This window comes from Semicossyphus pulcher, unplaced genomic scaffold, assembly GCF_022749685.1.
Source record: "Semicossyphus pulcher isolate SPU_LCO1_2020_fin unplaced genomic scaffold, fSemPul1.0.p SCAF_20, whole genome shotgun sequence".
In the NCBI taxonomy this organism is placed as follows: Eukaryota; Metazoa; Chordata; class Actinopteri; order Labriformes; family Labridae; genus Semicossyphus; species Semicossyphus pulcher.
Genome location: NW_027211694.1, coordinates 18,889,050 through 18,900,673, shown reverse-complemented (window position 1 = coordinate 18,900,673; position 11,624 = coordinate 18,889,050). Strand labels below are relative to the sequence as shown.

Genomic DNA, 11,624 nt, shown 5'->3' with positions numbered 1-11,624 from the left:
GCTTATTGAATTGAAGTATAGCTTAAAGATTGACTTATGTAAAGGCCTGTCATTTATTGCAAACTCCAACATAAACTCAACAAACTGTGAACTAGTCATACTCTGGGCAATACCTTATACTTTCTGCAAACACTGTTCAGCTCTTCATTGGACCTTTAACAAAGAAATATTATAAATATTTTAATTATATATTATATATATTTTATTTAAAGTATAAGTATGGTAGAAGTAATGAAGTTGCTTGCTGTCAATTGTTTTCTTTTTTCTATTTCTGTATTTTGTAATGCACTAAAACACCAAGACAAATTCTGTATGTGTGAATCTACGTGCAACTGTTTGTGGATCTTGGAAATATTGGCAGAGTGGGAGCTCTTTTCTAACATCTACTCTCAGATCACAGCCAACCACAAAATCAAAACAAGTTATACATACAAGCACCATACGTGCACAAAATTATTTTAAAGCCATTCTTGATTCGTAACATTAACATACAATATTCTTCAGGTGCTTAAACAAACAACATAATGTGTGAGAAATTTAGAGCAAAACGGGTAGTTGAATGTTACATCAGATCCTGTGTGTTGCATAAAGTTTCTATTCCTAATTTTTAGCTACTGATGAATATGTTACAATAACATTAAGGGGGGAAGTGAGACGTTCAGTACCCACATAGGCCACCCAAACAGAACCAAACATTAGATAATAAAATGACAACAAACAGAGACAATATCATGTTTACAGATTTATTTTATCTCAAGCCCTTCCTTTACTCATTCACACTTTAAAACCTAGCAGGCACCACAGACTCATGCATGCTAGCAAACATAACAGAAGTACCAACATAAAAACTGTGTCTCAATCACCAGACAGGGACACAGCTCTGCTCTGAGCATCATGCTTCAAATGCTCCAGGAGAAGGAGATGGTGAAAGATGAAGGGGTTTGTCACAACAGACGGGACACACTGTACACAGTAGTGGCAGCAGAAGGGGAGAGGTCGGCTCTCTAACTCTTTCGTAAGCTGACGTCAGTGCTTGTCAGCAGCGGCGAAAGTGACGTGTTCTCTGATATATCATCTCTCTTCAGAACCAGGAAGGCCTCTCGACTGATTCCCAGCAGCTCTCTGAGCCCACTGTTCTCCAGCTACAATACAGATACAGAAATACAAAGCCAAACATTCAGATGAGACAATTTCATCAATACAGGAAACTAATAATGTGTTACCACCAGGTTTTTCCATCTCATGCTGTATCAGGAATATTTGCAGGTTTGTGTCTAAATTAATCACATCACTTAATATTATCTCAAAAGAAGACATATTTTAAACAATGGTTTATACTTGTGTCCATTTTTATCACAGGCAATTTAAACCGATTTTCTAACACTCAAGTTACAACAGTAGTTTCATTAACAGTAAAGCCACTTTCCCACTGGTCAAAAAACCCGCTAACATCCAGTTTTTTTGCTTAATGGGAAAGGTTACAATCGGCATTCAGACCCTGGTCAAGTGACTCTGCAGCAGACCAGGGTAATTATGGCCTCGACTCCAATCGACATTGATAGGAACACAAAATCGAAGCACTAATCTCCGCCCCCTTTCCAGCACGATGCTAATGCTCCTTCTGCGACTCCTTGTCACCTCAGCTACAAATTCTGCCCGTCTCTGTCCGAGCAGTGCTCGAACATCGTTCCAAATTTGTCGAGGCCGGGTTTGATACACAGACTGAATGAGTAATAGATACAATAAAGACCTAACCACCGTAACATCTTCACTGTTTACTAACCCCGTTTCTGGCGTGTTTGTGACGTCAGACGGTGACACGGCACAAAAGTGACCGAAAGCAGTATACTCCACTGACAATGAGAACAGAGACAATCGGCATAAGCGGGTCTTCCCGGGTCTAAAAAACCCACGTCAACACACTAAATTTAGATGGGAAAGGGGTATATGTTTAACAATAGGGTACAAAAATAACATGCACCATTCTCCTTGCTTTCTTACTCACTTAAGCTTAAATATAAGATGCCGTAATGTGCTGGATCTCGTGTTAAATATTTTTTATGATTATGGATGGATTTCCAAGGCAAATCTACCACCACACATGCACAAGCATGGGGGTCACATGGATGCATGCGGGGAGATCAACAAGAGGAGAATTGTATTTGTGACCAGACATGTGAATCTACCCACTGCACCGAGTTGACTGATAGAAGATGGAAACAGAGGGTTTCACTTTGATAATCTGATATCAGGCAAGGTTTGGGACGGACATTTATAAATACTTCCTGTAAAACAAGATGGCATTATAACAATATATTTGCCAATTCTCCCTGGAATTTCAAGTGTCATATTAGCCAGGTAGATGCAATGGATGTGTATCAAAGAGAGGCATTTTTGTGGCAACCAAGAGTATCCTCAGCAAGAATGTTATATATATTGGAAAACCAGCATATTGTGTCAAGGATATTTCATGTACCTCTAACTGTTTAATCCTCTCCTCGTCTTCACACGTCCGACCCTCGTCCACCTCTATCGCCTTTCTCATCACAGAGGCCATCTCATTGATCTTGTCTATGTGTGCTTGCATTTCCTACATAGAACAAATGCATAAATAAAAGGCAGATGAAGATTGGAAAGTGGTAAATCAAAAGGAAAGAGTTGGGTAAAAATGTGATATTTCCAAAACTACCAGGAACTGACCGTGGTGTGCTGCTCCTTCAGCTGGGTCACGATGGCCGGGTCATCTCTCTTGCTGGCCATGAGGAGCCTGAATACCTGTTCTCTGTATTTGGTCATTATAAGCTCTAACGCAGACTGGTGTTCCTCCAACGACGTCCGTAGCTCTGTAGGAAAATTTGACACAGGCTTGGTTTGTGTAGGTGAAAACTATGCAGACAGCACCTACAAGAAAATCCGTCTGCTGCTTTTCAACTACCTTTGATTAGAAACCACACCTCCATTATTTTACAATAACACATGATTAGGCATGCTTGTGAGCAAAAAGAGCCAGCTCCAACAGCATGAAGTATTAAACCAATGTCTATTTTCTGTGTTGTATTTTTTCCAAAGCAAGCCACAAAGAAACAATCTAACAACAATATCAACTGCTAAAAAATGAAAAAGAAAATCTGTTTACCTTTGTTTTCCTGCTGCAGATCTCTAATCTGACGGTTTTCCTGTTGGATTCCTAGAACCAGACTAGAACGGGGACGATGTCGTGCAACCTGGTTTAATGAGTCAATCTCCTCCTGGTGCTGTGAACAAGAGATAACCAAACCAGCCCCATTAAACAACGGAAAGACATCAGTCTAAAATGTTAGATACATAGTGCTGAGCTGGAATCATTCACAAAATCCTTTAATACTTTATTGTTACACTTTCTTCTTCCAAGGTTTCACTCTGTCAAATATGAGCTTTTCGTACTTTTGTTATGAAGCATCTCTAAAGAGAACAGTCATGGAACAGGCCCCGACCTTGTGTGACACCATACCTGTTTCATGGCATCAACTTGCTTGTTAAGCGATGTTGTCTGTTCAATTAACATTTCAGCAGCATTGTCATGGTTACGAAGCCTTTCCACCAATGATTTGGCATCTGCCAGGACCTTCTCTAAGGTACAATTCATGCCTGTGGAAAAAGAATAAAGAAGAGTAATACCCTCACTTTACAACTGGATTATGCTGTCATTTAGTGATAGGAGATGTGTCAGTTATACGAATATCAGGTAAGTCCATAGTCCAGTTCATTTAGTTCCTGTAAGTGATCAATAAAATCTAACAATGTGACATTAAACCTTCGTAAAGTGACCTACTTGCTTCAGTATTTTTTTGGATGCCTCAACCACAGGCTTGGTTAAAAGTTTTTGCAGGTAAGTATACATCTTGTAGTGGAAACAATAGTCTGATCTAAGACGGTGCTATTTGAAACTATGAAACTAGCTCAGCCCTTACAAAGCCCATTTACAAGTTTGCACTTTGCATTTTAATCAAGCTTTTATCTTAGGTATAAAATTGGATTAGATAAAGCACATTACACCTATTCGGGCTATTCATTACACCACCTCAAGGCAAGGGTTATACCAACAGAAACTCAAACTATCAAAGAGTAGATCTCTGGATAATGTTTAACATGAATTCAAGTAAAAGTAAATACAGTTAACATATACTGCTCAGGGCAGTGGTTAAAGCTACTCTGAGGAACTTTTGGTTTGTGCTGATTTTGGCGTCCCCTGTGAAAAAAGCTGTACCTCTCATCTCTTTGCTGATTTTGTCCTGTACATGCTTAAGTGGTGTTTTTAAACAAAACATCTGATCCTGCTTTCTTAAACAGTCATATGTATCACTCGCTTTTAATTTTTGGCCTGGCATATATAAACAAAGGCAGCGTTCAGTTAACAGCTTCGTCTGACACCTACCCCCCACCAGCAGTTTCAGGTATTAAAAATAACTATATCGAAATAATACGTCTTGTCGCTAATGGTTTGTTAGCTTTTGTAGGTCATTTAGAGTAATCAGAATTCATTTCAGTCTATTTCATAACCAGTACAAAAAACTCACAGGAGCTTTAGAATTAAGTAAAAAGTAAAAACAAAAACACCATGTACTTAGCTCGTTGCTAACACGACCCCTTCTTCTCGCCACAGCTGGGATGACAGCTGCTGTCAGCTAATTCGCTGTTGCTAACATTACCATGTTGTAAGTGATATTATTCCTAGTTACTGTTACGGCATATTAATCTTAGCGGTAGTAAGCGTAAAGGTAACTAAGAGTATTATTTATATTACCAGAAGCATAAACATAAATCTCTGCTAACTTATTAGCTAACTTACTAATCACACTTATGCAGTAATACAAATCGACCAAAGGGTCACATCACAGTCATTTTGATCTAAACAGTCAACTGTTATTCAAAAAGAGTTCTTACTTATTAACATTAGGAAAATGTTCATAGAATAAACTTGTACCTGGAGAACTCAAGGTGCAAGACATTGGAATTTAGCCCGTCCGTTACTTCCTGTTGATGTTTGGTAGCTAACATTAGCTCCAAGCTAATAAGTTCCCATCAAGCAGCAACAAGTGAAGGTTCTCGCGCAGCTCTATTCCGTTTTAAAACACAATGAGATGTTAGAAGGTACGAACACGTTGATTTAAACACTTTACTCGACAGCTGTAAAATCAGTCTTGAGCTGAATTAAGTAGCTGATGCTAACCCTGAACGATATGTAAACCGAAGCTTCTCAAGTACCGTCTTATCCCGCGAGATTTTATCACACAACGAGACTCTCGCGACAGATAGTGGGGTTATTACAGAAAATATGGCGGACAGGCTGACACAACTCCAGGACGCTGTCAATTCGGTAAGTGAATTTTTGTAGTTTTTAAACGACAAGTAGCGAAAATAACAGTTTCAGACTTATTAAGTAATTTCATTGTGGTAAATATTGCAAAGCTATAGCCCCGTATTTCTGTATATTGTAAACATCACTTAATCATCGGGTAGCCAATGACCAGTGGCCTGTTTCACGAGCCAGATCAGCTTTAGGTTGTGTTGAATACAGAAACATTTGCTACAATTTTGGAGTGTTAAAACATTTCAACCCGTGATCATAGTTACTAATTAGCAACGTTAGAAGTTGTAGGAAGTAGTAAATGTATGCGTGCCGCAGCCAGTCAGGCACTACTGTCCAAATGCAGACCTCTGGCCTTAGTTCTGTGAGCTAATGGGGTTTGAGCTTGGGCTCACGTGACCTCCGTGCTCAGGCACTAGCTCATCGCCGCTAACATCTAGTTTTCCAATGCTGTTTAAAAAACTAAATAAACAATGTGTGCTCGGCAAGTAACGATACAATAAAAACGCCGTCTCATTTTTTCTGATCCATGAAAATACAATTCTGACTCCCGCATGAGGTACCTGAGCAGAGAGGTCTGAGCTACTGCACTTGGAGCCTCTTGTTGCCAACAGCTAGCTCCTTGCTTTAGTGAAAAATGTGTTTTCTAAATGGTATTGTTTCGTGTTCCCAGCTTGCAGATCAGTTTTGTAATGCCATTGGCGTCCTGCAACAATGTGCACCTCCTGCCTCCTTCAGTAACATCCAGACAGCTATCAACAGAGATCAACCTGCAAATCCAACAGAAGGTCTTTTATTTCTTCTCATTTTAAGCATATACTTCTATACATCTTTTTTAATTGCCTATCTATTTCCTCATGTAACATGTACTGCCTCTTAACCCTCACTTGTTTACATTATTGATGCACTTTCACAATATTGACTGTATTGAATTGATGGGGTATTTCCAGATGTGGCAAAACCATAATAACATAGAATAAAGTATTTCCAAGTTTTTGGCATCGTTTGCAACAACACAACTTAAACAATAAGTCAAAATTAAATAGACCTAAGAATGTTATAAAATTGGAATTACACCAATCACACACATAAGAAAATAATTCCAATTAATTTGAAGCTTTGTTTTGATAAATACCCTTAGCCTCTTTCCAGGTTTAACTTGAAGAGAAACAAAATGGATATTCAGTCTGCTTATCTAGCTATCATTGCATTTAATGGTAATGGAATCAATGAGGGAATAACTATGGTACGTCTCTTGTTCACACTTTATAAACAATGAGCTTTTTTCTGGTCTTCTTCCCACATATTTCTCCCTCTTAGAATTATCTGTCTCAATTTTTGCTATAACTTACAGAAAAAATGCTAATTGTTTTTTATTTCTACCTAGAATATGCCCAGCTATTTGCAGCCCTGATTGCCAGAACAGCCAAAGATGTGGATGTACTAATCGACTCTCTACCCAGCGAGGAGTCCACGGCAGCTCTGCAGGTCGGCACATCCACAAGTACATTTAAGACATGCTTTTCACCTTCAGATTCTATCTGCCTTAAAAGGGGATGAACACAAAAAAGCCAAGTTAGTGTTTCTACATTTCAGTCAGCAGAGGGAGCCAGCTGCTTTCACAGTTCAAGGCTCTGAAACAATTATTGTCTGTTTTCAGGCTGAAGTTCTGGTTATTTATTGAAAGAAACCTAAGGGCTGCTTATATACTGAATAATAATTCTTAAATAGTGACACATGACTGAAATCTTCTGTACATTGTTGTCGACTCAGAATTTAAAAACAGCCCTAAATTTTAGAAGCAACAACTTCTAAGATTTTAGTTTGTCTGGGTTATTGAGTTTATATGAGCTGCCTCTAAGTTAATTTTTGAAAGAGAGAGGAAGTATTGGCTCTATTTCTGTGTTGATTACTTTGAGTTCTATTTCCGTGAATAGGTTTTATTGGAGTAACTCAATGATCCCTGTGAGGCAGCAGGGTTAAAATATAATGCGAGTGATATGATTCAGTAACCGTATATATCTGGCATGACTATTAGGATGGTCTATGACTTCCAATGTATTTTTGATCACTTGTGTTGTGGGATTTTTATAGCTTAGTGCTACATACGGTACTGCAAATGACCATTTCTGATGCATCTTTTAGAGTAACCTTTTTATTTATGCTCTTACCGTGGCTCTTATAAACTTATTTTGACACAATTTCTATTTCAACTTATAAAGGGTTCAAATATGTATTAGAGTTGTTCCATATCTGTATAGGTTTCCAATACTGCCTTCAATGTGCTATCGGGTATCGGCGAATTCAAATGGCCGATATCATAACCAATTGGCCCCCAAAAACTAGTTTTAGGTACATTTTTGTGACAGTAACACACATAAACAGTGCGGTGCAAGCAGAGAGTGTAATGTTATTCAAAGCTAGCAAAATGTCAGCAATGTCAGTGTATGTATTTTTATCCTACTCCTTGTATCGGAGGAATGCTCTGCATCTGCCAATACTCTAGGTATCAGAATCTGTATCCAGAAGGAAAAATGGTATCGGAACATCCTTAGTTGTAAAGCCTATGTAGATCTAATGATTTAGCAATATAACACAAGAGGTACTTATTGGTTTCAATGTCAAAGAAAATGTGAGTGACCCATGCCAACAGCACCAATATAGGATATCTCTACGTCTGTGTGATTACAAACACTGCAGAGAGATTAACAAAAAAGATGTTCATATCTGCAGATTGTAAAATAGAGCTACAATGTCAATAGAGGCTTAATTAATGGCAGCTGTCCAGTGGAACAATCATTTCAGATGCCTGCTGTGTGAATATAAAAAGATTCACTCATTAATAACTGTGTCAGTAACATATTTATCAAAGGAGGAAAATTATCAGCTGCTTTTTCATAGATCTTTTGGCCTTTTTAATGCCTTTTATTGAGCGAGTGAGAGGACAGTGAATGGTGTCGAAAATGGGGGAAGAGAGACTTGGGATGACGCGCAGCAAGGAGTCGAGGGTGGGAGTCGAGCCTGGGGCCGCCGCATCAAGGACTGTAGCCTCTTTATGTGGGACGCGCGATTTAACAGTTTAGCTAAACCAGCGCCCCGCACCTATAATTTTTGATCAGTATGATGAGTGTATAGGTCATTTTGTTTTCTACATTTGCTACATTTGTCTTTAATAGAATAAGATTAAATGTTTTTTGTTTCAAGTTAATGTTGGCTGATTTGCAGTGCAATAGTTGAGTCTTTCAGCAAGGCTCTGGCTACCACCATGTAATGTGCGTAGCACTGTTTGGCTATGACTCATTTAGGTTTATCATCTTCTGAGACAACTGTTTTTTCCTGTTTTTCTTTATATTATGGAGTATAGACTTTACATAAAGTTTGGTTTTTACGATGTCTGTTGTCACCACTGCACCAAGCCAAGTTAGGGAGAGAGACAGAGGGGGTCCCTTTTCAAAGAACCTACTGTCATAAAGTAAGAACAAAGGATGTCGCCTTTTTGGACTAGTGTAATGGCTGAAGCTCAGTGTTTGCAATATTTGCTCATGTGTTGTTAATTTTAAAGGCTTGTTTGCAATACAAATTGATTTAATGGGAATGAAAAAGAATACACTCTCGCATCTGTCAACTTTCATTCTTAATCAATCTGCCCGACTGTGACCTCTCTTCAGGCGGCCAGTCTGCGGCAGTTGGAGGAGGAGAACCACGACGCAGCAGCTCGTCTGGAGGAGGTGGTCTACCGCGGGGATATGCTGCTGGAGAAGATCCAGAGCGCCCTCGCCGACATCGCCCAATCTCAGCTCCGCACTCGCAACGGAGCACCGAGCCAGGCGTCACCAGCCGAATCATGACCCATGACATACATAATACAGTCCTGGACCATTTTCAGTTATTTTGCTCTTTGTTTTTACACTCAGACATCAGATGCAAGCCTCAGAAACACTTCAAAATATGTCTAATGTAGCTGGAAAAGAACGTAAGGTGCCATACAAATTAACAGTCAAGTAGCAAATTTATGTTTAATTTTTTATTGTCACACTGCAGCCACTGGTCACAAGGCAAACACACTGAACATGTGAAAAATACTTGAACCCAGTCGGAAAATAGTACCAAAAGATGTCCTCGTATACTCTGTTTTGTTTGTGGAACTTTCTTCTGTAACAGCTAAAGTTTTGAAAAATGTCATCATGTTTATGTTTTCTGTACAGTTAATGTTGTATATTGTCTGTTTTTCTAGATATTTATGAATGAAATAAAGTTTTCTTTTGGAGTATCAAACCTCACATCAATCCTCCAACCAGTTAGTCAAGCTGCTTGGTTTATTGTAACTCCATGTTTGATGAGTCTTGTTACTTTTTATAATAAAGCTTGAAAACAATTTTCTTTCAGGGGTTTAATCTGTTCCAACTTATGTTTATTTGGAGCTGTTATCATAATTTCTTTTAGTTGTTTTACATATAAAATTTTGCTAAAAATCAGTTACAAGAATACTTTTTATGTCCAGAACATGCAGGATGTTTACTGTTGCAGTTTGTGCTCACTAGCTCTTTCCCCATCTAATGGAAAATGTCCTTGAGCAGACCTTGTTTATAATCTAATTGTTAAACCTCATTGCACAGTATCAGCCCTAAATGCATAGTCTTTCTACATAATGCTATAACAGTTCCACATATGTCAACAAAAATTTCCAAGTATGATACATCATGGTCAGAAACTCTTGCTCAGTGTTTTAAGGAACGAAGCTCTGGGTTTATGGGTTTAGTGTTTGAGATGATTTCATCAGTGAGCTAAAAATAGCACGAGGGGGTTGGGGGGGAATGACGAGAAGCAGAGGAGGGGATTTGGGAAGAGAGTTACTCTGAGATGAGTAAATGGTTTACATCTCTGGGAACCTTAGACCAGAGATTCCCGAACTTTCAAAAGCATGTAGCACAATGTATCAAACCAAATTTCCCAAGTAAGTTTTTCCACTGTCTATAACAATTAAGTAAATATGAATGAGCTACCTGGACTATAATTATAAAAATGATGATTAACTTGTAATTTTTTTCAGTGAGATGTACGTATTAGCCAGCATCGTCTTGGAATGTAAAACCGAGTTGTCACCTGTCTTTTAACTGTTTTTTGGTGGGTATTTTGTGGCTATGTCAACAGTCTACACATTCTGCTTCAATAAATAACCGAAGAGTCAGAATCCCACTGTGTTTAGCTAACATTGCACATCAGGTCACATCGCATCCCACTATGCTGGTAAACATAGGCACATTTTATTTCTAAAATATTAACAACAAATTTGTTACACCATTTCAATGGGATGTGTTAAATGTAAGAACTTATCTGTGTAATAACATTTACTTAAATTACATCTTTTTTTTAAGTAAAGGACTTGGGCTGCATTTGGTCTTTAAGCAAGGCTCATGTGTTCCACTACAAATACACATACTAAAGTTTGGGAATCACTGCCTGTAGAACTATTTTAGATTCCGAAGGCAAAATTAGAAGATGCCAGGTGACAATGTCGACCAAAAAAATGTGTTCTTTAGATGTAGTTTGCACTCTTTTGGGAAACCCTGGCTCTTAAAATACTGAACTTTTCCCAGATTAATGTGATTTAATGACATTAAAAACTGAATCCTCAAAAGATAAGTTAAGCATGTTTCTGTACTCTAAAAGCCGAACGGCCCGAGAGGACCTGGGTGGTCAAAAGTTGGTTTCTAGAATAAGAAAAAGCTCAATAATGCCTCATCAAATAGATTTTTATTCTATGTGATTTATTTTAAATCTGACAAAAAGCCTTGTTTCCTTGTCTGATATTCTAGTAAACAGTCTAAATAGGATAACTCATCCTTAAGTTGAACAGTAAATGTCTATGTAAGTCCATTTCAGAATGAACTTTGCGAAGCTTAGGCTGCAGGCCAGAGCCTTTATAGCCTAAATCTAAATTTAGGTGCTGTGCCACAGCTCAGTGAGACCCATTGATGTGAGAAATATAAAAACAGCCTTGTCTGCTGGGCACCACACCCAGACGTGTTAGAGGGTACACCCAACTCTGTGTATGTTGACATCATGGCTCTAACAGTAAAAGCACTCAGTCCGTCCAAATAAGGAGATTTATGGCCGAGAGGCTTCACCTGCCAGCCTGAACTGCTCTTTGCTGTGTTTTGGTCAACAAAAGTTTGTTGTTAGTGCTACAATGTTGTTATCTGTAATTTACAGTAGGAGATGGTGTTATTTACTGCCACACATGGTCTTTTCCTACAGACCTTTGTCATACAGACAA

The 11,624-nt window shown here is 38.5% G+C and overlaps 2 protein-coding genes across 2 annotated transcripts; one reads left to right on the top strand and one right to left on the bottom strand.

The window, feature by feature from the left end:
• Positions 1 to 741: 741 nt before the first annotated feature.
• fgfr1op2 (FGFR1 oncogene partner 2) lies at positions 742 to 3,627 on the bottom strand. Its single transcript, XM_069671310.1, has 5 exons — positions 3,491 to 3,627; positions 3,137 to 3,254; positions 2,701 to 2,843; positions 2,477 to 2,590; positions 742 to 1,142 (listed from the first exon to the last, which is right to left on the bottom strand). The coding sequence occupies exons 1-5, from the start codon at positions 3,623 to 3,625 to the stop codon at positions 1,005 to 1,007; spliced, it is 648 nt and encodes a 215-aa protein (XP_069527411.1). The 5' UTR covers positions 3,626 to 3,627; the 3' UTR covers positions 742 to 1,004.
• A 1,677-nt stretch (positions 3,628 to 5,304) lies between these two features.
• On the top strand, positions 5,305 to 9,722 carry med21 (mediator complex subunit 21). Its single transcript, XM_069671427.1, has 4 exons — positions 5,305 to 5,356; positions 6,021 to 6,135; positions 6,735 to 6,835; positions 9,016 to 9,722. Exons 1-4 carry the CDS (start codon positions 5,315 to 5,317, stop codon positions 9,193 to 9,195), a joined length of 438 nt encoding a protein of 145 aa, XP_069527528.1. The 5' UTR covers positions 5,305 to 5,314; the 3' UTR covers positions 9,196 to 9,722.
• Positions 9,723 to 11,624: the final 1,902 nt, after the last annotated feature.

Bases quoted from the DNA above. Each gene is read 5' to 3' on its own strand.
- fgfr1op2 (XM_069671310.1), bottom strand. From the start codon at position 3,625: ATGAATTGTACCTTAGAGAAGGTCCTGGCAGATGCCAAATCATTGGTG. The intron at 3,255-3,490 runs GTATGGTGTCAC...TCTTGTTCACAG, and splicing joins AAGTTGATGCCATGAAACAG to CACCAGGAGGAGATTGACTC. The intron at 2,844-3,136 runs GTAAACAGATTT...ATTTTCCTACAG, and splicing joins TCTGCAGCAGGAAAACAAAG to AGCTACGGACGTCGTTGGAG.
- med21 (XM_069671427.1), top strand. From the start codon at position 5,315: ATGGCGGACAGGCTGACACAACTCCAGGACGCTGTCAATTCG. The intron at 6,136-6,734 runs GTCTTTTATTTC...ATTTCTACCTAG, and splicing joins ACCTGCAAATCCAACAGAAG to AATATGCCCAGCTATTTGCA. The intron at 6,836-9,015 runs GTCGGCACATCC...ACCTCTCTTCAG, and splicing joins AGTCCACGGCAGCTCTGCAG to GCGGCCAGTCTGCGGCAGTT.